This window comes from Ornithorhynchus anatinus, chromosome X2 (genome assembly GCF_004115215.2).
Source record: "Ornithorhynchus anatinus isolate Pmale09 chromosome X2, mOrnAna1.pri.v4, whole genome shotgun sequence".
Classification (NCBI taxonomy): Eukaryota; Metazoa; Chordata; class Mammalia; order Monotremata; family Ornithorhynchidae; genus Ornithorhynchus; species Ornithorhynchus anatinus.
The window spans coordinates 3,116,929-3,144,850 of record NC_041750.1 but is presented as its reverse complement, the minus strand read 5'-3'; the positions used below and the strand labels follow the sequence as shown (position 1 = coordinate 3,144,850).

General features: G+C 61.4%; 2 protein-coding genes across 4 annotated transcripts in view; one reads left to right on the top strand and one right to left on the bottom strand.

Annotated features, from left to right (window-relative positions):
* Nucleotides 1-27,922, top strand: part of CTNNA1 (catenin alpha 1) — a 114,243-nt gene that overhangs the window by 62,238 nt on the left and 24,083 nt on the right. For 2 of the 3 annotated variants that reach the window (XM_029053079.1, XM_029053080.2), the window contains exons 8-9: nucleotides 22,741-22,821; nucleotides 23,990-24,142. In XM_029053079.1, the coding sequence (XP_028908912.1) occupies nucleotides 22,741-22,821; nucleotides 23,990-24,142 (234 nt within the window). Of the gene's footprint in view, nucleotides 1-22,473; nucleotides 22,493-22,740; nucleotides 22,822-23,989; nucleotides 24,143-27,922 lie in introns of those variants that run through there. The other variant, XM_039910479.1, reaches the window with a different exon arrangement.
* On the bottom strand, nucleotides 8,336-11,776 carry LRRTM2 (leucine rich repeat transmembrane neuronal 2). The gene is made up of 2 exons (XM_029053082.1): nucleotides 11,638-11,776; nucleotides 8,336-11,153 (listed from the first exon to the last, which is right to left on the bottom strand). Exons 1-2 carry the CDS (start codon nucleotides 11,639-11,641, stop codon nucleotides 9,610-9,612), a joined length of 1,548 nt encoding a protein of 515 aa, XP_028908915.1. The 5' UTR covers nucleotides 11,642-11,776; the 3' UTR covers nucleotides 8,336-9,609.

Genomic DNA, 27,922 nt, shown 5'->3' with positions numbered 1-27,922 from the left:
GCGCAGTGGGCCGCACACACTAAGCGCTTAATATAAATACTGTCATCGCTATGACTACCACCGCCTCAGCCACTTATAATACGCCTTCCTTGTCCCCCACCGGGCTAACCGGGGCGGGGGGTAAGACGGAGAGCCGACAACGTGGCTCTCCTCCCACCTCCCGTCGGCCCCGGGGGCCGGGACCGGCTGGCGCCGGCTGGCCCACGTCGCCCAGAGCGCCGGTCCCGGACCCCCCCCCCCCCCCGTAGCCTATGAGATCATCGTGTACGCGGGGTCTCGCCTACCGACCGCGATGGATTTTCCTCTCGGACGGTCTCGGGACGGCGCTCTGCGCACACGGTTAGCGCTCGGCGAGAGGCACGGGTAGACTGATGGTTTGGGGCCCCGGAGATCATCTCTAAAGCCCACCCGTCCCTCACGACGTGGCCCAGTTCCACCGCCGGAAAACGGAACCCAGATGGCGGCCGGCCCGGCCCGAGGCCGCCCCGGCGGCCGCTTGGTCCGACGGCAGGGATTTTCTGACCATCTGCTCCTAAGGCTTCCGTTCCAGGAAGGCCTAGACCTCAGGTTGGCGATAAAAGAGCCGCGGGCGTCGGTCCCCGAAGCCGCCCGCTGGGCGGGAGGGAGCCCGAAGGTAGTGTCGGCGACGAAAAGCGGCGTCGGGTGTACGGAACCCCCCTGCCGGATGAGATGCCAGGGGGAGAAACCGGCCCTCCCCGCCCCTGCCACCCTCGGGTCCACATCCAGGCGTGCGTCAGGGCCGATGAGCCGCCACTTGACCGCCCTGCTGTGTCTCCCCGGTTGTTGCCCAAAAGCGTGCCGCCGCGTCCACGGATGGAATGGCTCCACCGCCGCCCGGGCAACCCGCCTCCGCACAGGGGGGCGAGTAAACGGTGGAACGCCAGGGTGGTGGAAACCGATCTGCCGGGCCCTAGAGGGGCGGGCTGCAAGCGGCAAATAAATGCACGGCGACGGTCCTTCTGGGGTCCATCCCGGCCCTGGGGGTCGGGCGTTGCCCCTCCCGACCGAGGGTGGCAAACGGGCCGCGGTCCCCTGCCGGATTGCTCCAGAGCGCGGGACCCAACGGGAGGGGAGAGGCAAGCCGATCGGATCGAACACGGTCCACGGCCCACGTGGGGCTCGCCATCTTAATCCCCATTTTACAGATGAGAGAACTGAGGCCCGGAGAGGGGCGGGGACTTGCCCAAGGTCACAGAGCGGACGAGTGGCGGAGCCGGGTTTCAGAACCCAGGTCCTCCAGACTTTGAAGACCGCACTTAGTCGGTGCTCGGTCTAGTCTAGTGATGATGGTCTGTCTCAATTATCATTATTTTTAAAATTATTTTTAAAGCACGTCCAAGCCGTGCGGGTACGGAGAAATCCGCCAGAGCGCGGATGGCCTCAGGTGGAGCGTTCGATCCCTGACGGTCCACAGGGATGTCAGCTCGTCTCTGGACTGTAACCTCATCGTGGCTAGGGCACCTGCCTGTAGTATTGTTATATCGTACTCCCCCAAGCACGTACTGTGCTCCGAACACAGTGAGCGCTCAGTAAATACCGCCGAATGATCGATTAAGCGCTCAGTTGTGGGCCATCTACTGTACTCAGCGTCGGGGTAGAGACAAGACCAGCAATTCCCACTGTCTAAGCGGCGGGGAGCGCGGGTTTTGAGTCCTCGGTCGCTGATAGGGACCAGAGGCACAGGAAAGTGAAGCAACTTTCCCGAGATGATGATAACGAATAATGTTGGTATTTGTTAAGCGCTTGCTACGCGCAGAGCACTGTTCTAAGCGCTGGGGGAGATACAGGGTCATCGGGTTGTCCCACGTGAGGCTCCCGGTCTTCATCCCCATTTTACAGATGAGGTCACTGAGGCCCGGAGAAGCGAAGTGACTCGCCCACGGCCACACAGCTGCCAAGTGGCAGAGGCGGGATTCGAACCCGTGAACTCGGACTCCCGAGCCCGGGCTCTTGCCACTGAGCCCCGCTGCTTCTCCTCTCCTTCCGAGAGCACACAGCAGATGCGGCAGAGCCGGGATTAGCACCCAGGTCCTCCGTCTCCCGGGCCTGGGCTCTTTCCGCTAGGCCACGCCGCTTCCCCAGCCCTGTTCGTGTCGTTCCGCGTGCAGGGGAAAGTGCTCTGCACACAGTAAGCGCTCAGTAAATACCACCGATTGACAAATGAGTTGATTTTTTTCTTTCCCCGAGTGCTTAGACCAGTGTGCTGCCCGCAGTAAGCGCTCAACTAGGGAAGCAGCGTGGCTAAATGGAAGAAGCCCGGGCTTGGGAGTCCGAGGTCGTGGGTTCTAATCCCGGCCCCGCCGCGTATCGGCCGTGTGACTTGGGGCAAGTCACTTCACCTCTCTGGGCCTCAGTGACGTCCTCTCTAAAATGGGGATGAAGACTGGGAGCCCCCCCCCCGGGGACAACCTGATGACCTTGTATCCACCCCAGCGCTTAGAACAGTGCTCGGCACATAGGAAGCGCTTAGCAAATACCGTCACCGTCGATTAATATACCGCTGGCCGACGCGCCTCAGCCCATTCCACTGAGTATATGTGTCGGTAATCGTCCGATAGGGTAATCGATACCCGGGGTTATCACCGTCGGTACAGAGGGGCTTCACGCTGTTCAACACACCGGTCGACTTGTTCCAGCTGGGCAGGAAAAAAAAAAATCCGAGGAGGGGGACCTTAAAATAGTCACTTCATCTAGAGGGGATTCGAAGAGAGGGGGGCTCTGAACGTTACAGATCGAACACCGTCGCGCCTTCGTCTGTGTTCATTTCTGTGCCACTTCCAATATTTATAATCCATTTTCTTAAGCAGATTACTTGACTGGCAGATCATCTGGTCAGGGCATCGGGGGTAGATGTGTAAAGAGCAGCTGGATTGTTGCGGCGCATTAAAAATCCTTGCTAATCACATCTTTATCGTGGATGACACATCATTTGCTTGGGGAGAGAAAGAAGAGGCTTTAAAGCAGCGAGTCCGCGGTGTTCATTGAGGACGAACCGGGGGCAGAGCGCCGTTCTAAGGTCTTGGGAGAGTGCGGTCCAACAGAGTTGGAGGGCACGTCCCCCTTTCACAACAGGCTTACAGTTTAGAGGGCGAGGCAAGCGTTAAAATAAATCACAGATACGTTCGTAAGCACCGGGGGGCCGAAGGATGGGCGAATCTCACATCCTCCTGATTATTTTTTTTATGGTATTTGTTAACTGCCCATCTGTAAAATGGGCACTAAGATGGTGAGCCCCACGTGGACCGGGGCTGTGTCCAACCCGATTTGCGTGCGAGCATCCCAGCGCTTAGAACAGTGCCTGGCAGGTAGTAGATGCTTAACAGATACCAGAGTAATCGTAATACTGCTCATTATGATTGTGATCGTTATCATCGGGACGGCAGTGGCTCGGCCCCTAGGCCGCTTTGGGCAAGGCTGTTGAGGTTTGTGTTCCGAGGCTGATAGGCGGCGAGAGTTTTCCTCCCTCGCGGATGGATTCCCCAATTCGTGTCCTCTCCAGATAGCTCCCCTCTTCTTCAGCCTTGGTAAATATCCCCATCGGGCGGATGAAGGCGGGGCAGGGTGGCCTGGCGGAAGGATATCGGGGCCTGGGAGGCCGAGGACCCGGGTTCTAATCCTGGCTCCTGTCTGCCGGGGGACCTGGGGCCAGTCACTTCACTGCTCTGCGCCTCAGCCGCCTCATCCGTGAAATGAGGACTGTGGGGCGTGAACCGTGTCCAGCCCGATGAGCTTGTATCTGTCTACCCCAGCGCTCTGGCACGTAGTAAGAGCTTAACAAATGTCACTTAAAAAGGAGGGGGGTGCGGCGGGAAGAACGAGAACAAGGCCTTCAAATCCAGCCAGATATGGCTACTCTGCAACATTTAGGGAGGGCGGCTGCGGGGGGAGGAATATGAAAAGAATTGCAACAGAAAGCCTCTGAACGATCGGGGCATTTTATTCATCCGTCTGATCCTCTCCCTCCATTTGCAAGGACAGCGACCTGTACATTTTGTCCCCCTCCAGGAGGATTCTGAGAATCCAGCCAGTTAAAGATAGTTAAAGGGAGAAAAATGTCGAAGCAGGCCTCGAATAAGATGGTGCTGCATTCGAACGGGGACTCGAGAACACTGCAGTCTTCTGACGAGTTAGTGAAGAGAACCGGCAAAGAAACCCCACGTAGCTTTACCTAGCAGTCTGAGGGTTAGAATTAGCCTGAGAATTATTCGTAAGCTCATTTCGGGCAGTTCTGCTGTGTTGTACTCTCCCAACCGTTTGGTTCAGTGCCCCGCACTTGGTCATCGACCGATGGGACGATAAGCTTTGTAACTGGTAAATGGGGCTTTCTAAAGCACGGACCGGACGATCCAAGCCCCCAGACCGAAAGGGCGTTTATTTAAAAGAAATAAAATCCGCCCCCCAACCCTTCTTCTCCGCTGCCGAGCGCGGGTACGACCTTTCGGTTCATTCGTCCATTCAGCCGTCTTTATTGAGGCTTACTGTGTGCAGGGCGCTGTACTGAGCGCTTAGGAGAGTCCGGTTCAACAGTTAACGGACGCGTTCCCTGCCCACGACGAGCCTCCAGTCGATTCAGATGGAGACTCTGCCTCTGCCCATCCTCCCCGGGGTAGGGATGAGGTAGCGGGCTCTGTTAGGTCGCCAGGATAGGATCTAGACTGCGTTAGTTGTGGGCAGGGAACGTGTCCGTTATGTTGTGCTCTCCCAAGCGCTCGGTACAGTGCTCCGCGCACGGTAAGCGCTCAGTAAGTACCATCGATGGATGAGGGTGTGAAGCGGGGGCCTCCCGCAGGTTCCGAGGGATGGCGCGTTCAGTCTCTCCGCGGAGCTTCCCAGGCCTGGAAACTCTTCCCCCGACTGCCCATTCCGCTCAGAGTTGGCACCGGGGGCCCGGGCCCCGTCCGTTTCCTCGCATTTCTCAGAAAGCCAGTTCGTCACGGAGAGAGAGGAGGCAAAGGAGACAAACGGAGTCTTGTAGTACGCACGCTTTTTTAATAGCAAAAACTATTCCTGTACACTGAACTTTATTATACCCCTTTTCTGTCTCGTCTCCCCCACCCCCCACCCCCACCCCCCCAAATGGCTCTTGAACGTGATCTGACCACAACGCATCCGGGGCTACGCGTTTAAGCTCCGCTTCCGAGATGGAAAGGCCAGTCCGCCGTGGCACTCCACGGATCCCGGCGCGGCCCCCAAGGGAAGGAGACGGGCGGCGTAGCCGGTGGAGCTTTTCAAATGTTTACATCACAGCTATGAAGGCATTAAACGATCATTTTCCTAGGTTATCTGTATCTTTATTAGATTACGACGAGCTCGCCTCAGGTCAGGTAGATAAAAAATACAATCCGATTATCTAGCGAAGCGTCCGTTTCCTGCGTCCACTCTCTCCAGAAGGCGATTAACCACCAGAAGGATGAAGAGCGGGGCCCAGGGCAGGCTCGCCAGCCCTGCCTTGAACTCGTATTGCCGTGTCGAGAGAGTCGCGCGAGGGTGGTTTCTGAACGATCGCCCCTCTCGGAGGCAGAAAGGCCCGTTCCCAGCCCCCCCCGCCCCCCGATTAAAAACGTCTTATCAAAAACGATTCCCGAAACAGTCGTGGATTGGCTACCTCGTACCGTGGAGGTGGTCCGTTCGTGGGAAAGGCGAAGCCCCGGTCTCCCAACGGGCCCGGAGTTCGACCGGGGAACGGGACGAAGAAACCCCAGCGGCCTTTCGTCGACTAAAACCAGTGCGGGGAAAGGGGGGTGGGGGTGGGGGGGGAAGAAATCAACTGAGGCACATTAGGAAATAACAAGTGTTCAGTGCAGATTTTCTGGCTCGGCTATCTTTTGCTCTCAAGTCCTGGCAGTGGGTGCTCGCTGTCGGAGCTCTAGGTGGATGGAGAAATCTCCTCTCTTGCTCCCCGCAGGGCGGCACCCCGGGGGGGGGGATCGCAGACAAAGCAGCCGCTGAGGCAGACGGCCACGAACGATCTCCCGGGGCCAGACCTCCGGCCCTCGGGTCCGCCCCCGAGCCCCCCCGATCGGCAGGCGAAACTTCGGCATTGTGATTATCGGGTCGGGACCTGCCGAATCCGCCTGTGAGAGCTGCAGGGAAGAGGCCGGGGAGGGGGCGAGGAGGCCCCGGTGACGTAGCCGCGCACTCTCCCCACCTGGGCTTAAACGAGGACAGAAACAAAGCGGGACCGCGTCTTTAAGGAAGGGGGAAGGGAAGTTCTCCAAAGGCAAAAGGGGAAACGCCCCCGTCTTTCCCGGCCGTCTAGATTTTGAACGCAAAAACCGGAGGGTAGAAAAACAAGACGCGTTTCGGTCGGTGTCTGCGTAAATGCCTAGAAGGGCTTCTTGGCCCCGCTCCATATGCAGATTCCCCGAAATGGCAAACGCGGAGCCTGCCTTTCCCTCTCCGCTGCCCTTTTCAGCTGTTCGCGTCTCACCTGTTTGCTCTCCCTCTCAACCCGGGGCGGGCGGGGGGGGGGGGGGGCCCGCAGCGTTCCCCGCCCGGACGAGGAATTTATCTTCCAATCCGCGGAAAGCCCCCTGGTAATCAGCGGCCGGCCGAGCATCCCCTCTCCGCCCGCCGCCTCGGGTTGTCCGTCGCCTCCCGGGGACGTCTCGGTTGCCGTGAAAGCGGGAGAGCAGCCGACCACGCCGCAGCCGGGCCGCCCCCTTAGCGTTTGGTCGGACCTAGCGAGGCGGCGTTTGCGCTCAGTTCTGTAGACCGTGAGGAGCCCCCCTCCCTCCCGTCCCCGCGGGGCAGGAGCCGCGTCCGATCCGATGACTCCGGCACGGGGACGGGGCCCGGCACGTAGTAAGCGCTGAAGAAATCCGAGGGTTCACCGAGATGGTTCTCTCTGCCCCGCGAGGGTCTCGACCGACCCCGGCGGCGACGGCGGCACGGGCGAAACCAGGGCCCGGATCTGCCGAAGCCGGAACGGGAGGTGCCGCCTGGGAACCGGCGGGGGAGGATCCGGGCTTCGGGGCGCGGCGCGATCCCTTCCAGGCTGACGCTTCATTCCGAAGAAAGCGAGCGGACCTTAAAACGGGAAGCCCGGAGCGGCCTCCCCTACCCGGATGCCTAGAGAGGCGGCGGGCGGGAAGGGGTCGTCGCACGGGAGAGTTCCCAGCGGCGCCCTCGAATTGGAGCCGGCGCTGTATTTTTCCCGGAGATCAGCCTGTCTTCCCTGAGGACTTCTGGGTTGAGAAACGAGTGCCACCTGGGTCCCCTTGACCCACTCGGGGCACCGACCCCGTTTTACCGCTGACGGCCGGGGAGAGCCCGGGTCTGGGAGTCGGGGGACCCGGGTTCCGGGTGACCCCCTCGGCGCCTCAGTTCCGTCATCCGTAAAGCGGGGATCCGGTGCCCGTTCTCCCCCGTGCTCGGGCCGGGGACCCGATCGTCCTCCGCCCACCCCGGCCAGGGGTCGGAGCAGCGCCCGCCCCAGAATCGACCCGGCAGATTCCGTCACCGTGATGACGACGACGAGAACCGTAACGACGTCGGCGACTTGATCCCCGGGCTCCGTTTCCCTTCCGATTCACTAACCCCGTGCGTTTCAGTGTACGTTCGGCGAGCATTCGTGATTCGTGGCCCGTCTCGTCACGGGGCGACCGGACGACAGCGTAATCGTTTGTTCGGGGGCCAGGCCTGGGCCTAACTTGCCAAAAGGTTAGCAGGAGAGGGTCATCCGTGGCCCATAATTACCGAATCGTTCAGGCCCGGATCAGACTTTGATTTTTTTTTAATTTATTCTCCTCTTGGGTCGGGGATGCAGGCCTCAGTGCAGCATTATTCCAAAACGCCCGTGGGTCCAAATTGCCTTCACTCCCCCCTCCGATAGCCCCCCCCCCCCCCCCCCCCAACCTGGGTTTCCTCGTTCGGGGACCTAACGCCCGGCTCCGGAAACGGTCTGTTTTCTCTTCGTCCCCCTCCCGCCGGCCACCGTGTGGCTGCCTCAGCCTGCAGATTTTTCTGACACGGCGCGCCGAGCATCATGCTGCTTCTCGGGAAGATCGGGTGAGCCTCGCCGTTTAAGCCTGGACGTTTTTCAACCCTCATTTCCCCGTGAAAATCCGGGCCGGTCTCCGTCGACCAGAAGCCGGGCCCCCACCGAAGGGTTCGTTGTACGCGGCGCTTCGGCTCCTCTCCCCCCAACGCCGGAACGGTGCTCGGTGCTCGACCCAGAGTAGGCGCTTAATAAACGCCACCGTCGTCGTCATTAAACGGCAGCGGGGCCCGGAGGCGAGAGCCCGGGCCTGGGAGTCGGGGGACCTGGGTTCTAATCCCGGCCCCCGCCCCCCCCGGCTGCTGGGTGACCTTGGGCAAGTCACTTCTCTGCGCCTCGTTTACCTCGTCTGTAAAATGGGGGCGAAGACTGTGAGCCCCGCGCGGGACAGGGCCCGGGGAAACTCCGCGTGTTGGATTCAACCCGCGGCCCGGGGAACGGACCACGACCTCGCTTCTTAGCAGAGCGGGCGCGGTGGGAATCCGCGACCCATCCCCCACCCCTTCAGGCCGGCCCGTTTCGAAGCCGGAATCTGAGGCCTGGCCCCTTGGACTCGAAAGGACGGGCGCCCAAATCCAGACAAAGGGGGGGCCGGCTCGGCCGACGCCGAGAAGGCCGGATAACGAGAGGTGAAGGAACGCCAGCGGTGAGGTCTGACTCGGCGCCGGAGCGGTTCCTCGCTCACGACCCCGAGGTCCCGGCTCCGGAAATCCGGAGCGGCCCGGCCCGCTGAACCGAACGGAGGGTTTCGGAGCCGGCGAGCGGAAGCGGGACGGGCCCCTCGGTGCAGGCAGTGCCACGGACGAGGAGGGAGGGGACCGCGGGGTTTTTAAAACGAACGCGTCGTCGTGACTCTTGAAACTCCCTTCCCCGCCCGCCGTCGACGGCTGCCGGTCCGATGCCGGATCGGGGGAGGCGGCTTGGCCCAGCGGGTGAAGCCTGGGCCCGGGAGCCGGAGGACCTGGATTCCGATCCCGGCCCCCGCCCGCTCTGTGACCTAGGGCGGGTCGCTTCCCTCCTCTGGGCCTCGGGGATTCCAAACCTCGTCCCCCTCCTGCTCGGGATAGCGAGCCCCCGGTGGGATGGGGTGCGCGGGTGGCCCGATGGACTCGCATCTCCCCCAGCGTTCAGAACGGTGCTCGATAGGTAGTTAAGCGCCTGACGGATTCCGTTTAAAAAAAAAAAAAAAAAATTACCCTCGAGGAGAGCCCTCTCCGTGAGTCTCCGGTCGCGTGAATCGGCCGTCGGCGAGACGTGAGATCAGGTTGCCGGAGGGGAGCCGGTCGGCGTCGTTCTACCCGTCAGAGCTCTGTCCCCAGAGGCCGGAGTGTCTCCGTCTCCGTCCCCCCGGCCCGTCGCGCGAAGCCGGGAGCGGCACGTGGAGGCCGGCGCGCGTTTCCGCCCGGCGGGGTCACGCCGGGACCGCCGCACCGCGTTCCCGGCTCTGCCTCGGGAGCGCAGACGGGCGACGCTGTCGCTTTTTTCTCGCCCGTGAACGGCGGGTCCCTCGAGGGGGGCGGAAAGGATCCGGCGGCCCCCGGCGGACCCCGGGGCCACCGGGTCCGGAGGGTCGGGGCGGCCCGGCGGCGTTACACCTCACACTCTTTGTACGGCAGCTGCTGGCACTTGCACTGCCCGTAGCCGTTGATGATGATGAAGGGCCCCTCGTGGGCGGGCTCGTACTCGTCGTACGGGCCCTGGTCCGAGGCGCCGGCCGCGTGCAGCCGCGTCTGGGACCGGAGCTGCCGGTGGCTCTGGAGGCCGGGGAACCGGCGGATCCTCCTCAGCGCGGGGGGGCAGCACTTGCGGGAGATGAAGACCATAAAAATGATAAAAAAGAAAGAGAACAACAGAGCCATGGTCCCCGTGATGACGCGCTGGGTGAAGAGGGCGCCGTCGGGCTCGGGGAAGGGTCCGTCGGGAGTGGCGGCGGCGGTGGGGGGCTCCCGGCCCCCCGCGTGGTAACCGGACGAGCTCATCCGCCCGGCCGGGTCCGCGGTGGGGCCCCGGTCCGGGGCGGGGGAGGTGGCGGCCGGGGCGGGGGCGGAGCCGTTCCGGCAGAGCCGGAAGCCGTGGACGGCGTCCAGGATGTCCTCCCCCTGCGCGTGGTCCGGGGCGTGGCACAGCACGGCGTGCTCCCACCGGCCCCGGAAGCCGCCCAGCCAGGCGGCCAGCGGGCAGATCCCGGGGCCGCACTCCCACAGGTTGCCCGAGAGGCCCACGGTGGTCAGGGAGCCCAGGGCCCTGAAGGTGCCGGCCTCCAGGCTGCCGAGCTGGTTGTGGTCCAGCAGGAGGACCTTGAGGTTGGGCAGGGCGTCGAACACGGCCGGGTCGACGGCCCGGAGGGCGTTGCCCGTCAGGTCCAGCTTCTCCAGGGTGGCCCAGGTCCACTCGACGGCGCAGGTCAGGTTGGCGATCTTGTTCCACTGCAGGAAGAGCGTGTGCAGGCTGGTGAGCCGGAGGAAGTGGGCCAGGTTGAGGCGGGTCAGCTGGTTGCGCTCCAGGTGCAGCTCCCTCAGCCGGACCAGGCCGGCGAAGCCGTTGCGGGCCAGGCTCCGCAGCCGATTGGAGCTCAGGTCCAGGAACTCCAGGCCCCGGCAGTCCCAGAAGAGGCGGACCGGGACCGTCCGCAGGGCGTTGGCGCGCAGGTGCAGGGTCCGCAGCTTGCGCAGGCCGTAGAAGAGCTCGGGGTGCAGCGAGGCCAGCTGGTTGGAGGACAGGTCCAGGTGGTGCAGGTTGAGCAGCTGGCCGAAGGTGGTGTTGGGCAGGTGGGCGATCTTGTTGGTGCTCAGGATCAGCTCCTTCAGCTTGTACAGTCCCTGGAAGGCGTCCTCCCTCACCGCCGCGATCTGGTTGTGGTCCAGGTTGAGCCACGTCAGGTGGGCGAAGCCGGCGAACTCGTCCCCCCGCAGCTCCGAGAGCCGGTTGTGCCTCAGCGACAGGCCCAGGGGGCCCGGCTCGGTGGCGTTGGGCACCGAGCGGAAGCCCTGGGAGTCGCAGTAGAAGAGCAGGTTCTCGCAGCGGCATCTCGGGGGGCACGCCGTGCCCGAGGCGGGCAGCATTTTCAAAACCACGCTCATCGCGTAGAGCGCCGCCAACATCCGAGCCCCTAATGGCCACTTGAGATGCAAGCCTGCGGAGTACATCGGGCAGGGAGACGGCGAGAGAGAGGACGCCTTCCGTCAGATCGTATGCGCTCCGCGCCGCCGGATCCAGCCCCCCCCCCCCTCCCCCGAAAGAAAAGGAGAGAGAAAAGGCGAGGAAAAAGCACAACGCCACAGGGCGCCGGCTTGCCCCACGGGCGACTCGAGCGTCGCCCGTGCGCTGCGGGGCGGCCCGTCCCGGCGGCCGGGGGCGAGGGCGATAAGAATCGAGCCGAACTTCCTCGTTTCGGACGGACGGAACACGGTCCCCGGGATCCATCTCCCGCTCTCGGAGAGGGGCGAACGCCCCCCCCCCCCCCACCCCCAACCGGGAAAACAAAACCTAAAAAAAAACCCGGCACACCACAGCCCACCACCCCGCGCCGGCTCCCGTTCCCAAACCCCGACCGGTCGACGGCTTTCCCCGGGAACCGCACGGCCCTCTGCCCGAGACCGAGGGAGGCGGGGACTCACCCATTCTCTCGAGCACATCGGAGGGTTCATTCAGTCGTTCCGAGACTGGAAGCGGGGAGTCCGCGAGGGGCTGGGACCCGCCGGAGCCTCCCCGGCTCCTCCGGCGCCCGTGTCGGACGGGATCGCGGCCCCCTCCCCCCCCGCCCCCCCGCCCTCCCTCCCCCTGCCCCCCCCCAGGGTCCTCCCTTCCCCCCTCTTCCCCGGGCTGTCCTCCTCGAATTCACCGGCGGCTCCACGGTCCTCCCATCGGGGCTGGAGAGAAGTTTCTCCCTCCGTCTCCCTCTTCCTCCCCCTCCGTCTCTCCCTTCCCTCCCCCCCTCCCCCGCCCCCGCCGTGACGGCTCGGTTTCTCCGAAGCCCCGGTCCTCCGGTTTTTCAGTTGGGCCGCTCGTTCTCCGGGTCCGAACTTGTTGATGGCGGGCGCGCGGCTGACGGGGCGGAGGAGCTCCCTACGGTAGCGTCAGTGCCTTTCCCGAAAAGCCCGTGAGAGGAGACGGTTCCAGGACGGATCGGCTTCTGCACGGCGACCACACGGGACTGGACGGAGGCTGACGTCACCCCGTGACGTCGCCCTCGTCTGGGTTTTCCAGAAGCTTTCCCGTCACAGAGCGCCGGGCCGCGCGCCGCGATCCCTCCGGGCGGCCCGGCCCGGGGGGGACGCTTCCCTCGGGGCCCCCCGGCCCTCTGAGAGCGAGGCGGCCTCGGAGCCGGAACGGGGCGGGGTCCGCTCGGGTTCACTTGGGGCACCGCGTTCGCCCCCGGACGGTCGATCGACGGGCCGGGGGGAGGGGGGGGGGGGAGCCCGCCCGGTTCCGGGGTGCCTCCGGCGGGGTGGGGGGGCCGGGGGGTCGCCCCCGACGGACGGCCCCTCCCGCGGGAGGCAGGGCCGCGGCTCCGACTCGGCGGGCGGGGGGACCCGAGTCCCGCCGGCCCCTCCCGGGCGGAGCGGTGGAGAGATGATTCTGCTGGGCGGGCTTCGCCCGGGGAAGAAGCGGCGGGCGCGGCGCTTTCCCAGCGGGTCGCCCGTCAGACTCCTCCTGAAGAGCAGAGCCCCTGAGATCCGTGCGCCCTAAGCCGTTCATTTGCAAAATAAAAGCCTCTCCGGTCGCTCTCTCTCCCCTTGCTTTGGCAGAAGGGACTTCCGCTCTCTACCCCCATCGGTCTTTTTGCAAGGCGACGACGCGTTCCCCCAGATGTCGGGGGAGAAAGTGCCAGATTTAACCTCTTCTCGGCTGGCGCGGTGGGAGGGAAGGGTGGGCGGATGCCGTCGTTTTTAATCGCGGGGGCCCTCGGCGGAAGCGAGGGGAGAGCGGAGCCGGTTGAGGGGGAGAGACTCGGTTTTCCCTGAGTCATTTTCGGGCCCCCTCGAATTTCTGCAGATCGAGTCACGTGGCGCCCCCCGCTCCGAGGAAGAGCCGAGCCGGTCGGCGGCTCTCGTCGAGCGCCGGGCCCGGGCGGAGCCCCGGGCCCGACGCTCGGCTGAGGGCCGACCGGCGGGGCTGGCGGACGCGAATCCCCGCTCACGAGGAGCTCGGGGACTGGAAGGGAAGGATCGGAGCTTCCACGCCACGATAGCGACGACGGCAGTGACGACGTCACGCTGACAGTGACGCCTGCTCTGTGCCGGGGGCCGTTGCGAGCCCTGGGGTGGGTGCAAAGTCATCGGCTCCCAAGTGGGGCTCCCGGGCCAAGTAGGAGAGCGAGACCGTGATCCCGTCCCCATTTTGCGGATGAGGGAACCGAGGCCCAGAGAAGCGAAGCGACCTACCCAAGGCCGCTAGGCTGCTCCACTTCTCGGTTGAAGTGTGAGCCAACCCTTTGGAGTTCCGGGCGGGGGAAAATCAGCGATGTCTACAGTGGCTGTCCTTACCGGAGGCTTAAAATGGCACCCGTATTTCGGAAGGAGAGACGGGTGGTGGGGTTTTTTTGGTGGTTTTTTTGTGGCATTTGTCTCGCGTTTACCGTGTACCACTTCGAAGCGCTGGGGCAGATGCGAGCTAAGCGGGTTGGACGCGGTCCACGTCCCACGTGGGGCTCACGGTCTTAATCCCCGTTTTCCAGATGAGGAAACAGAGGCCCCTAGAAGTGAAGCGGCTTGCCCGAGGTCGCCCGGCAGACAGATGGCAGAGCCGGGATTAGAACCCAGGTCCTTGGGACCGCCCCCCGCCCCCCGCCCCCCCCCCCCCCCCGGGCCCGGCCCACTAGACCGTGCAGCTTCTCGGGTCGCTCCTCCTACGCCGGGCGTTTTCACCGAGGGCTTGGCTGGGATGGAGGTGGGGAAATCGAGAGGCAGCGTGGCCTCGCGGATAGAGCCCGGGCCTGGGGGTCAGAAGGTCGTGGGTTCTAAACCCGGCTCCGCCACCTGTCTGCTGCGTGATCCTGGGCAAGTCGCTTCACTTCTCCGGGCCTCGGTTCCCTTCTCCGTGAAACGGGGATGGAGACGGCGAGCCCCGTGGGGGACGGGGACCGCGTCCAACCTGCTGGGCTCGTAGCCACCCCACTGCTTCGTACGGTGCCTGGCACCTGGGAAGCACTTAACGAATATCACAATGGCTATTATCATCAGGGCCGCTCTTGCCCGGGAGCCCGGGGAGCCCACCCGAACCCGTCTCGGCGCCGCCGCTCTGTGGGGCGGAGCCGGTCGCGGCTCCCTGCCCGCCGCGGGCCGGGCCGAGCGTCAGGATCTCGGCGGGCCCGTGCCCTGCCGCGTTAATGGTAAACGTGGAAATAAAATAACGGTGGGAGGAGCCGGGGGACGGGCTCAGGAAGGTCACTGGAGGAACGAGAAATGGAAGGGGAAGAAACGGACGAGTGGTGGATGGAGTCAAAGGCCGGTAATGCACATCTTCCGAGTAAAAGAGTCAGATCGCTCCGGGCGCATTAACGGAATTGCAAGAGCGAAATGAAGGACCGATACAGGAATCTCGTCGAGAGTCCGACGGCTAGAAGAAGGCCAAGGTGCAGTTTAAAGATCCAGGGGAAGTGACGAGAGGAGCGGCGGGGCCTAGCGGAAGGTGCCCGGGCCGGGGAGCCAAGGGGCCCGGGTTCTAATCCCGACTCTGCCGACCGCTGGCCGGGTTCTCCGGGCCTCCGTTTCCCCACCTGTAAAATGGTCCTCCATCCTCCGCGTGGGTCCCGTACGGGGACTGCGTCCGCCCGGACCGTACCCCCCCCGGCGCTTAGAGTCTTTGACACGTAATAGGCACTGAATATTTAAAAAACAGAAAAGGAAAGGGGGTGGGAAGTCATTGAGTCAATCGTTAAATCAGTCATATTGATTGATTGACCAGGCTAGCGGTCTAAAGCTCAAAAAGGGAGAGAGCGCGGAAGTCTTCCTTCATAGTTTGCGGCTCGCCCTCCCTCCCTCCCGTATCGTCAGTGCTCTTGGACCCGTGACCTGTGGAAATGGAATATTCGCCGCACCCCCATCCCCGCGGCAATTATGTACTTATCTTTAAATGATATATTCCGAGTTCTTCGTATTACTATCCGTCTCCCCCTCTAGACCGTAAGCTCGTTCGCTCATTCGGTCGCGTTTTATCGAGCGCCCACCGTGAAGAGAGCACTGTACCACGCGCTCGGAAGGTGCGGGTCGGCAACGAGTAGAGGCGGTCCCTGCCCACGACGGGCTCACGGTCTGGAAGGCCTGGTTAGGGGCGGGGAACTTGGCTGCCGATTCTTTTGGATTGTTCTCTCCCAAGCAGTTAGTACGGTGCTCGGCACACAGCAAGTGCTCGATAAATACCACTGATTGATCGGGAAGCAAAAGGAGAGAGATGGGGGGGGACCTGGGATCCGCCCCCCCGGGCACCCAGTAAGCGCGTAACAAATGCCATCGTCGCCGTCGCTGTTATCACGGTTAGCCTGTGAGCCCGTTATTGGGCAGGGACGGTCTCTATCTGCTGCCGAGTCGTCCATTCCAAGCGCTTAGTACAGTGCCCTGCGCGTAGCAAGCGCTCAGTAAATACTATCGAACGAATGAATGAATCCCGGCTCCACCGCTCGGCTGCTGGGTGACCTTGGGGACGTCACCGCACCTTGCCGGGCCCCGGCTCCCTCATCCGTAAAACGGAGCCGAAGACGTGGACCGGGTCCGACCCGATTAACCTCTGTCTACCCCCGGGCTGGGAACGGCGCGCGGCACGCGGTAAGCGCTTAACGGGGTTCTTCTTTTTTTAAAAATAGAAGTTCCCGAATGACCCCGTCTCGGACTTTCGATGACTGCTTGGTAATCTGCTAAATTAAAAGTTTCCCGGAGAATGAGAAGCTTATCGTAACGCTCGTACGAGAGCGGAGAGCTGCGCCGAAAACTCCCTGCCATTTCCGTAGACCTGACAACACATTCGACCCCACCATTAGATGTGAACTCTGGTATTTGCCGAGTAAATTTAGCACCAAGATTCCGGGGCCGCTTCCCGATGCCGTAGCGGAGTCTTTTTTTTCCCCTCTTTTGAATGGTTTTTGTTAATTGCCTCCTCTGTGCTAGACACTATATTAAGCACTGCAGGAGATACACAATAATCACCCTGGACGCAGTCCACGTTTCGCAAGAAGCAGCGTGGCCTAACGGATAAGCGGCCGGGTCCGGGAGTCGGAAGGACCCGGGTTCTAATCCCGGCTCCGCCGCTTGTCTGCTGTGTGACCTCGAGCAAATCCCTTCACTTCTCTGTGCCTCGCTTCCCTCATCTCTAAAATGGGGATTCCGACTGCGAGCCCCGTGTCCAACCTGATTAGCTCCTACCTACCCCGGCGCTTAGTACAGTGGCTGGCACCTAGTAAGTGCTTAACAAATACCAGGTCACTTAGCTCACCTGGGCCTCAGTTCCCTCATCTGTAAGGGACCACTTAATGGTGGTGTTCGTTAAGCGCTTACCGTGTGCCAAGCGCTGTTCTGAGCGCTGGGGGAGATGCGAGGTCATCAGGTCGTCCACGTGGGGCTCACGGTCTCGATCCCCATTTTACAGCTGAGGGAACTGAGGCACAGAGAAATTAAGCGACTGGCCCAAGGTCACAAAGCAGGCAGGCGGCGGAGCCGGGATCAGAACCCGTGACCTCTGACTCCCGAGCCCGGACTCTCTCCGCTGAGCCACGCCGCAGTGCTCTGCACACTGTAAGCGCTCAATAAATACGATCGAATGAATGATTAAAATGGGGATTCGATACCAGTTCTCCCTCCTGCTTAGATTATGAACCCCATGTGGGACAGGGACTGGGTCTTCCCTGCTTATCTTCTACCTTCCCCGGCGCTCAGAACAGTGCTCGACACCTGCTCGGTGCTTACCGGAGACCGTTGGCATAATCGTTTTTAGGGTCACACTCCTAACCCCCATTTTACAGACGAGGCAGCTGAGGCCCAGAGAAGTGAAGCCACCTGCCCGTGGTCACGGAGCAGCCAAGCGGCGGAGCCGGGATTGGGCCCGGGCCCTTTCCGTTAGACGGCGCTGCTTCTGTCCGTTCCCTCCCCCTTCCCCCAGGGAGCTTTTCCGGTCCACAGTTGACAGTCTCTTGACGAATCAAATATTCCAAGCGCTTACTACAGCGCCCGGCACAGAGCGCTCAGTAAATACTATCGAATCGAATGACTGAACTTAGAAGCGCCTGGGGTGGGGTTGGGGAGAAGAGGGGGAGGCCCAGCTTCTCAGCGACTCTTAGCGTGTATCTCCGGAGGCCAGCGGGGGCCTAAAACTGTAAGAGAAACGCAGCCTGAATACCGGGCTCCAGCTCTGGTCATTTTCTCTCTCTCTATTTTATATATATATATATATATATATATTTTAATACTAAGAACAATCGTGGTGTCTGTTAAGCGCTAACTGAGGGCACGGTGCCGAACGCCGGGATAGATAGGAGGTAATCGGGATGGACGCGGCCCCCGTCCCCCGCGCCCTCTAGGCGCTCGGTAAATCCGACCGGTTTCTCCGAGCCTCAGCCGCCTCCTCTCTGAAATGGGGGTGAAGATGGCGAGCCCCCGTTGGGGACGTGGATGGTGTCCGACCGATGAGCTCGCGTTGCGGCGCCGAGTGCGGGGGCCCGGTGGATGGTAAGTACTTAAATACCACGCTTTCTTTTACAAAGGGGGCCCGGAACGGAGAGGAAGGGAGAGGAGACCGGCCGTAGGCTGCCTCAGCGGGGGGCGTGTGTATGTGTGTGTCTGAGCTTGTCTCTCCACGCACCGGCTCCCAAGCGAGGCTAATTTTAGCTGGCGGTGCCCGGTGGCAGGCAGAGCTCTAAAATCAAGGGAGGGCAGGAGGTCTCTCTCCCCGAGAGGAGAGGGGCAAGCGGAGCGCTCCTTCGGCGGCGGCGGCGGCCCCCACTTCCCGCTCGGGCTAGTCGCCGTCGCCCCCCCCCCCACGGCCCGTTGGACCCGCCAGATTTCCCCCTGCCCGGGGTTGGGAACGCAAGCGAAGCGGGGACGGCCCCGGCCGGGAACGCCGGGAAGCCTCCCGCGCGGGCGCCCGGGGCCGCGCGGGCCGGAGGCTTCCTTCGGCTTGGGAGAGCAAGCCATCCGTCGAGGGTATTTACGGAGCAGAGCACCGGACCGTGTCCTCGGGAGAGGACAGTCGATCGGGGTCGGCGGGCGCGTTGTCTGTCTGCAGCCAGCTGCCGGTCTGGAGGGGGGAGACCCGGGTTCTAATCCTGGCTCCGCCGCTTGTCTGCCGGGGGATGTCGGTTCACTTGTCTGGGCCCCGGTTCCCTCAGCTGGAAAACGGGGATAAAGACCGTGAGCCCCGGGCGGGACGGGGACCGTGTCCGACCTTATCGGCTTATCGGTGTCCCAGCGCTCAGTCCGGTGCCCGGCGCGTGGTAAGCGCTTCACCGATACCATAATGGTATGGTATGAAGCAGCGTGGCTCAGTGGAAAGAGCCTGGGCTTTGGAGTCAGAGGTGATGAGTTCGAATCCCAGCTCTGCCACTTGTCAGCTGTGTGACTGTGGGCAAGTCACTTAACTTCTCTGTGCCTCAGTTCCCTCATCTGTAAAATGGGGATGAAAACTGTGAGCCCCACGTGGGACAACCTGATTCCCCTGTGTCTACCCCAGCGCTTAGAACAGTGCTCTGCACATAGTAAGCGCTTAACAAATACCAACATTATTATTATAATGGTCACCGTCTTCGTCATCGTGCCTTTTGCCAAACGGATCTGGCGCCGCCCGTTCCCCGAGAGTCGTCAGGGTGCTTACTGAGCGTCGCCCATTCTCCCCTATCCCCTTCTCCGTCCCTTTCCGACTCTCTCCTCCGCCTCCACCTCCCCCAGGCCCACACCCCCTCTTTCGAGGGAGCGCGGCCGAATTTCCGGGCCCCCGCTTTTTAATTGGCGGGGAGGCGGGGGGGGCTTGATTAACGCTTCCGAACCAGTGGCTGACTCTTGAGCACAGTCCGTCCTTGGGTAACGGCGGTTTGCTGAGCTCCTTTATGTTTGTTTGGCTTTCTAATTGCCGCCGCAGTCTTTAATTAATTAGAGCCTCCTGTTAAATTAATTAGCCCTTCCGGTTCTCTCCGCAGCCCCCCTAACCGAAATGAGCTCGTTTCTACATAGTTGTTTTCCGAGTTTAGACATTCTAGTGAAGGATCTCCTCTTCCCTCCCCCTCAGCACCCTGAGTTTTAGTCTCCCTGAAATGTCATTCAGTTCTTATTTTAAGAAAAGGGTAGCTGGTTTGGAAGGGTGAAAAAAAGGAATCCAATTCTTGGAGCACAGGTGATTATTTTTGGTGACATAATCAGCTTCCGGGGGATTTTTAGGTGGTTCAATTTACCTTCCACCTGCAAAGAACAGAATTTTCAAAGCCTCGAACGGACGGTTAGAATGCCGGGTTGCGCTTTTTCGGTCGTTCATTCATCCAGTAGTATTTACTGAGCGCTCACTATGTGCAGAGCGCTGCACCAAGCGCTTGGAACGTACAGGTCGGCAGCAGATAAGAGACGGTCCGTGCCCTCTCCGTACCGTCCATCACAGTGGGGTTTATTGAGCGCTTCCTGGGTGCGGAGCACTGTGCCGAGTGGCTGGGCCCTGTGGCCCGAAGGAGAAGAGGGTCTTCGGGGTGGGCTGACGTCGTCTTTTCAAGTGGAGGGTCGCCCTCTCCAAGAGGGAACTCTAAGTAGCTTGCGAGTCGCCGGCCAGTGGTATTTATTGAGCGTCAACCTTGTGCAGAGCCCTGGGCTGAACGCCGGTTGACATGCTCCCTGCCCACCGGGTGAGAACATCTGGGACAAGTGATAATAACTGTACTCGTTAAGTGCTCACTACGTGCCAAGCACTGTTCTGAGCGCCGGCTTTGATGGGGTTGGACCCAGTCGCTGTCCCAGATGGGGCTCACGCCCTGAATCCCCCTGTTACCGATGAGGTAACTGAGGCCCAGAGAAGTGCAACGACTTGCCCGAGGTCACCCGGCCGACACGCGGCGGAGCCGGGCGCGGGACCCGTGGCCCTCGGACTCCCAGGCCCGGGCTCCGGCCACTAAGCCGCGCTAGGCGATCTAACGGGAGGAATGGCGTAGTGACCATTTGGCTCTCCCGTTTCCCCTGGAGTATCGATGCCCAGGGGAGTATCGAGCTGAGCCGTTCCCCGGAGAGAGCGCGTCTTTCTCATCAGGCTATCTCCTCTGACAACCGAAAGCGAACACGTAAAGACGGCAGTGGGCTTGGAGACGAGTTCCCGGCCGGGAGTCGGAGAAGGCGCCCGGCCGCCCGCCCGCCCGATCCCCAGCCGATCCTGACCTCCTTCATCGAGCGGGTTCTGCGGCGGGCGGCGCGGCCGGTCGTCCGAACGCGCCGAAGCCCCAGATCGGGTGCCTGGAGCTGCCTGTCCAAAGGCGACAATTGGGAAAGCAATCCCTCTAATAGAAGGTAATGGGTTTGGTGAATACCTGCTCCTGAATTGCCCCCTCTCCTGATTAATGAGGTAGAAAGCTCCATTTCCCGAGGTAACGAGAAAGACGAATTGATTTTCAGGGAGGTTTGACGAAGACCGAGTTAACGGATCTGGCGGGGGGAGAGGGAGGGCTGCGTTGCGCGGACGCCTTCCACGTACTTCCCGTTAAACCCTCCGGTGGCGGTTTCGTCCCGCTTTCGAGTTTCCGCAGACGCTCGGCCGAAGGGAGGCGGTTGGGTCGGGGCGGAGGAACAGCGGGACACGGAACGGCCGAATGATGACTTCGTTCGTCCGGTCGTATCTGCCGAGCGCTTACTGTGTGCAGAGCACTGTACCGAGCGATTGGAACGCACGATTGGACGACCGATAGAGACCGTCCCGACCCAGCGACGGGCTCAGAGTCGGAGTCGGCCAACCAGAGGGCCGAACCCCTCCCGCGGGCGGAGCGCCGTGTCAGGCTGGGAGCGTATCCATCCATCGGTCCCATTTATTGAGCCCTTGCTGTGTACTGAGCGCTCGGGAGAGTACAACGCGAATGCCAGGGGTTGCTCCGGGCCGGCCTAAGCTTCCATCTTCAAGTCCCGCCGGATGTCGGAGAGATCTCTGAACCTGACGTTCGTATTAGGCCGACGGGCTATTTCCCTCTCCTGACGAGAACGGTGGGAATCGTTAAGCGTCTGCTATGTGCCACGCACTGTCTTGAGCGCTGGGATAGATAGAAAATCATCAGGGCTCACAGGCTAAGCGGTGGAGGGAACTCAGGCGCAGAGAAGCAAAGGGACTCGGCCCAGGTCACGTGGCAGACACGTGGCAGAGCGGGGACTCGAACCCAGCTCCTCTGACTCCCGGGTCTGGGCTCTTTCCTCTAGGCCACGCTCCTCCTCAGCAGCGTGGCTCAGAGGGACGAGCCCGGGCTTGGGAGTCAGAGGTCACGGGTTCGAATGCCGGCTCCGCCACTCGTCAGCCGGGTGACCGTGGGCGAGTCACTTCACTTCTCCGTGCCTCAGTTCCCCCATCTGTAAAATAGGGGTGAAGACTGTGAGCCTCACGTGGGACCACCTGATGACCCTGGATCTCCCCCCCAGCGCTCAGAACAGCGCTGTGCACATAGCAAGCGCTGAGCAAATACCAACATCGTTATTATTGTTATTATAACGCTGCTCCTCTGACTGTGATTCTGGTCGGTGAAGTAAGCCCCTCGTGGACAGGGAGCGGGTCGGCCCACTGTCCTCTCCCAAACACTCAGCCCAGTGCTCTGCACACGGGAAGCGCTCAGTAGATACCGTGGATTCATTGGTGAAGGGGGCCGATTGGGAAGAGCCCTGTCTTGCACCCTCGGAGATAAAGTGTTTCAAGTGGGATATTATCTAAGCTACATTTTTTTTCCCCCGTTTGATCGATTAGAGCGCTCTGTACCTAGCTGTGTGGTTTACCCCAACTGGGAGACAGCTGTACTCGTTCCCCCTCCCCCATCCGTCACCTCGCCGCGCCCCCGCCCCAGTGTACCCGGCTAGTCGGGTCTCGGATTCAGCCCGGAAAGCTTCCTGGCCAGATGTCAGATTGACTCGCCCTCCCGAGCGTCGGCGATTTACACCCGCAGTCCGGAACCCTCCGGAAACGGAACTCAGATAATCGAGCGGAGCCTGTTTCTCCTGTCCGATTTCCAACCCGCCGCCGGGGGGCTCGTGGGCTTCCCCATCCACCGCTCGCGGGCCGGAGCCGTCTTTCCTATCTCGGATCGCTTGAAGACGCAGGCGGAGTTCATCAGAGTCCGGGCCTGACCTTGTCCCGCCTTCCGGGACGAGGACGGCGGTTCCGTGAATGGGATTAGCGCAGCTCGGCCTGAAAGCGAAAGGCAGATCGGTCCTTTGAACCAAGAGTCGAATGGGAGACCGACTCTCGGCCGCGGTCGGTCTCGCCGAGACGACCTCCGTTCCGATCCGCGGGGAAGAAATACAACCTGCCCCAGCGAGTGGCGTCGTATAAGTAGCTGCCCCTGACTCTTCCCTCCTCCCTTCCCTGTCCCGTGTGAGAGCAGTCCGTTTCTCGGGGGCCGGTTTGAGGACTGCCGTGGCTGGGAAGCCCGTTCCGGGCCGGAGGCGTGCCTGCTAATTCTGTTGGATTGCGCTCCCCCGGGCGCTTAGCGTTCTGCACATAGTAAGCGCTCAGTTAACACCGTGGAGCGATTGGGAGGTACCGAGAAATCCAACCGCGTTCCCTCTTTTGTCTTCCAGGCCGGCCGCAAAGAAAGAAGCGATGCGCTGAACTCGGCCATCGACAAGATGACCAAGAAGACCCGGGATCTGCGGAGACAGGTGCGCCCTGTGGGCGGGCGGGTGCCGGGGAAGGGGAACGGGGGGGGGGGTGGCTCTCCGCGCCCCATCTTCTGACCGTTACCCCTCTGGGTTTGGGCTCACGTGACCGAATTCCCGGCCATCCTGTCTTAGGGAATCCAGTCCTGGGGCAGGGGGAGGGGTTTCCTGCAGAGAAATGGCCCCTCTCTAGCTCTTTTTCACCCACCGGTCACTTCTCAGTGGCTCAGGAACCCCCCCTCGGAGGTCTGGACTGATTCCCCCACTTTGGACCTAAGCCAAAGAATTAGCAGTGTTGTGAAAACGCGGCTTTTGGGACCAGCTGGGTCTTCCTGCGATGACTTTATGGACGGAGTCGCCGTCGGGCCCAGCGATGCCGGCGGGCCCGGACCGCCGCTCTTCTTCTCTCGGCCGTGGCCACGAGCTTATGGGGCGGCCCCTCGCCCCACCGGGAGCGACTTTCCGGGGCCGGGTTCTTCCAGGGATGAGCTCGACCCGGTGATCCCAAAAGCACGGCAGAATTTCTTCACTGTATTTAGAATTGGTTCTGCAAAATGCGTCGGCTCCTAGGTCTCTCCTGGTGTTTTTTTAATGGCGCGTGAATTTTGGAGGTGGATCGACAAGACGGTGTTAAATTTGGAAATCTGTCGGCGAGGGCGTAGGATCTGTTTTTTGTTCCTTTCGTTTCTCGCGTGTCCACCTTTATGCAATTGGAGCCAACCCTGTGCCGAGCCGTTAAAGGTCTTGGCCCGTCCACCGATCTGATTTTCAGACCAGCATTCCTTTTTCCTGGTTTCCCTTTTTCTTGGTTAATATTTGAATCTCAGTTCGGCGAGCCCTAAAACGCGCCCGTGTCTCTATCTCCCCCACACATACGTACACAGAAAAGAACCGATCTTTGAAATTCCCGGTTCCCTGCCCAAATACGAAACGGGGGCAGAGAGCCACCGAGTCGACCTGCGGTACCGGAGTGGTTCGACTGCAGCGACGCGACAGTTTTGTCCACGTTTCGGCACCGACGAGAAGGCGGCTTCCGACGCGAAGCTGTGAAACTTGAAGTCCAACCACTCGGGCTTCGAGTGGAGATCGGGTTGCAAGAGGGGGGAGAAAGAAAAGGGCCGCCTGGCTTCCGGCTAAAGTAACGTTCCGATTTTAACATTTTAATCGTCAGCTCCGCAAAGCCGTCATGGACCACGTTTCCGACTCCTTCCTGGAAACCAACGTGCCGCTTCTGGTACTGATCGAGGCGGCGAAGAACGGGAACGAGAAAGAAGTCAAGGAATACGCCCAGGTTTTCCGCGAACACGCTAATAAACTGATCGAGGTAAGCGAACCCGCCGCCGTCGTCCCCCTCCCGCCCCCCGAAAACGCGGAGAGGCGACGGGCTCCGATTCCCTTACCGATCGGACTGGCCCCGGGCCCGTCCCGATACCTCGGAGGTCGGCGGCGTTCTGAACCAACGCCGGGATGCGTCACCTGGCATCGCCCACGCTGCGGGTGCAGAGTGTGGCGAGCACCTGCTCCGTGGGCCGTTAGGTAAAGCCGGCCCCGGTACGTGGGCGTGTGTAAAATGAACCTCGCGAAATTAGTGGCTCGTACGTTTGGATTTATAGCGGTAAAGACCAGGTTAATACCGCTGAAATATTCAGTGGGAAACATTAGCCGGCAAATTGAACGCATTACTAATTTTCAACCCGATTTCGAAGAACGTTAATTTCAGCGGTGGCTGACCAGAATTAGTCACTTACGTTCTACACAGGTCAGTCTGCCGTGCAAGGAGAGAGAGACGGCAGTCGGGATCAAACAGGGAGAATTTTGAGCTTTCTGTTTCCCATCAACCAGTGGTCTCCTCAGAGCGCCTACTGTGTGCGGAGCACTGTGTCGAGCGTTTGGGAGAACGCCGGAGGCTTGGTAGGCCCGATCGGTGCCGTCAGTCAATCGGTCGCATTTATCGAGTGCTTACTGGGTGCGGGATACTGAACTGAGCGCCTGGGGGAGTTCAGAACAACAATGTGACCAATTCCCTGCCCACAACGAGCTTCCTAAAGCGCTTACTCTGTGCCGGGCACTGTTCTAAGCGCTGAGGTAGACGCCGGGTAATCGGGTCGCGCGCAGTCCCTGCCCCACGAGGGGCTCCCGGGCTTCGTCCCCGTTTTCCAGATGAGGGAACTGAGGCCCAGAGAAGTGAAGTGACTCGCTCGAGGTCCCACAGCGGAGAAGCGGCGGAGCCGGAACCGCGACCCAAGTCCTTCTGGCTCCCAGGCCCGGGCTCCATCCACTCGAGGGATTTCAGGCCACCGAGGACCAGTTCGATCAGTGGATCGGGCGGTGGTATTTATTGAGCTCTGTGTGCGGAGCACTGTACTAAGCGCTCGGGAGAGCTGGTAGACCCGTCCCCTGCCCACAACGAGGTTTTAGTCGAAACGAATGAGCGTCGCGCACGTCTGGAGGTGGGGGGTCCCTGGAAAATCAGCTGCCTCGGTCCCAAAGGGAAATCCAGCCCCCTCTAGACTTGGCCCGGCGGCCGGGCGCGTTCTCGGGATCGCCCGCGGCGGGGAGACCGAAGACAAGCTGAAACGCCCGCCGATCCCGGCACCCCCCGCCCACCGTGGTGTCCCTCTGGAAGGACGGCAGCGTGGCCGAGCGGAAAGAGCCCGGGCCCCGGGCGTCAGGGGATCTGAGTCCTCTTGCCGGCTCCACCCCGTACCTGCTGCGTGACCTCGGGCAACTCACTTCACTGGGCCTCGGTTCCCTCACCGGCACAAGCGGGAATTCAATTCCCGTGCTTAGGCTGCGAGGCCCTTGGGGGACCTGATGATCTCGTGCCTAGCCCAGCGCTCAGTACGGCGCTCGGCACCTAGTAAGCGCTCAACGCGTACGGTTACCGTCAACGGTATCCTCGCGGGTATTCGCCCTCCACTCGCGGCCCCCTTGAAGCCGACGGGCGCCTTTTTGCCTCTCTCCTCAAAGTGCGCTCACCAAGGGGGCGAGGTGGGGAGGCGGAGATTCTCTCCCTGTTTTCCAGAAGGGGTTGCCTGCACTAGCTCCCTCCCAGTGCGGGCCGTACCGTGTCCAAGGGCAGTCGATCCGCCGGTGGTACTTACTGAGCACTGTCCCGAGCGCTTGGGAGAGCGCAGTACGAGGGAGAAAGCAGTTGCCGGCGGCAGGTTGTCCCCGGGAGGATCGGATGTCACGAGCGTTTGAAAGCAGACCCGAGCCAAGAGCTGCCTTCGGAAAGATTCAGATCCATTTCCAAAGCCCAATCTGAGCAGATGCATCGCCTCCGAACTCAGTTTTTTGGAGCGCACGATTTCACAGAGAATATTTTTCTGCGGCCAAATGAAAAGGACATAAATTAGTTCTGTTTTCTTTGGTGCGATGTGAAATGCCCAGATACTATCAAGGAAGCATCTGTAGGAACCCAGATCCTTTCTACCGAGTCTCAGAAGCGGGCCTGCCTTCTGAAACCGTCAAAGGAGACGGGGACATCAAGGTGGCCTTGGGGATTAAAGACCATTAAGCGTCAGAACTTCCCTTCCGTAGGGTTGCGGGGGGGAAAAATAAAATCCAGGTCCAGGTTTTATGGAGGTGTCGACGGGGAGGTGACCCCTGTGGAATGGCAAGCTGATTAAAACTGCTGGCGGACCCCTGCGATTGGCGAGCTATATCGAGCGTCGCCTGAAGTCACCTGTTCGTTCTTTTTCGCCGCCCACTCCGACGGCAGCTCTCCGAGGTCTCGGCTGCATCGGCGTCTCCCTAAAACGTGCCGGTCGCTTGAATCCCCGTGGATCGTAAGGCCGTTTTTTAAAAAAAAGAAAGAAACGACGGCTGTCTGTTAGGCACTTAATATGCGCCAAGCGCTGTTCTAGGCGCTGGGGTAGATAGAAATTGTCGGGTTGGAAGCCAGGCCCCCACGGTTTGGGAAGGCTAGCTCCTATTCAACCCAAGAGGCTCAAAACGGCCCCTGCGCGTTACGCCGGCCGGGGCGTGTGAGTATCGAGCCGGGAGCCACCCATCTTGGAAAGTGTTTACTCTGTGCGGAGCGCTAAACGCCGCACGCCCCGGCTTGTTTTGGGTTGGGCCCTTCATCCCCACCCCTCCCTCCGTCTCGCTGCCGGCCCCGTGCTTCTCCGGCTCCGGGAGAGGTCCGACTCTCCCCGGGCGCTCGAGGTGATCCCAGACCCCGCGTCTCTCTCGAGGGGAGGGGTGCCTTGGTCAGTGTCGGGCAAGTTACGGAGAGAGGGGGGCATTTTGCCAGAGGAGGCTGGGGCGTTGGCGCTCCGAGCGGGGAAGCGAGAGGAGCTCGGAGGTCGAGGCCGGAGGGAGAGATCTGGGAGTTTCCAAAAAAGGGTTGGCCGTTGAAGCCTCGTCCTTTCCCCGCTTCAACCTAACCTACATAGAGCGGCGCGTATCATCTCTCTAATACGCCGTAAGCGGCACGTCGCTGCCTTCCTCCCCATCTCCCGTAGTTACCCGCCGTTTCTCTCGTAGAACGAAAACCGCTCTAACTGGTGGCTTCGGGGTTTCGCTCTCGCTCTCTCTGTCCCCTCCTTCCCCAAGCCTGCCCGCTTTGCTGTTCCCAAGGTGAACGTCGAACTCTTCCTCCCTCCGCACCCTCATCTCCAGTCCGCCGGCCACCGTTCCCCGCCCCGAGTCCGCCGGCCGCCTTCCTCCCCGCCTCCAGAGCCCCTGGCAAGTGGCGGTCTGGGGCAGCTTTGGGGTCAAGGGTCCCGGGCGAGGGGCAGGCCCCGTTGGCCCGAGGAAATCCCATCTCCCCCGCCACAGGGGACAAGCCGGGAGAGCCGGGCGTGAGATCTGAGGGTCACCCGGAGGAAAAGGAGGGCGCTGAGCCGGGGAGGAGCAACCCAGAGATAGAGAAGGGACGCCCGGAACCAAGGAGAAGATCCAAGGTCCCCGGGACTCGTCCGTTTCACGGGCGATTCACCACCGTCATCCCCAGCCTGAGAGGGGAGGGAGAAAGACAGGCGACCCTGTGAGGTCCGAGCACGAGATGTTCAAAGGGACCGTCATCCCCGGGCCACTCAATATCAGACGGGTCCCACCCTCTCCCCTCCCCCCCCCCCCCCGCACCCTTTTCAGTGGT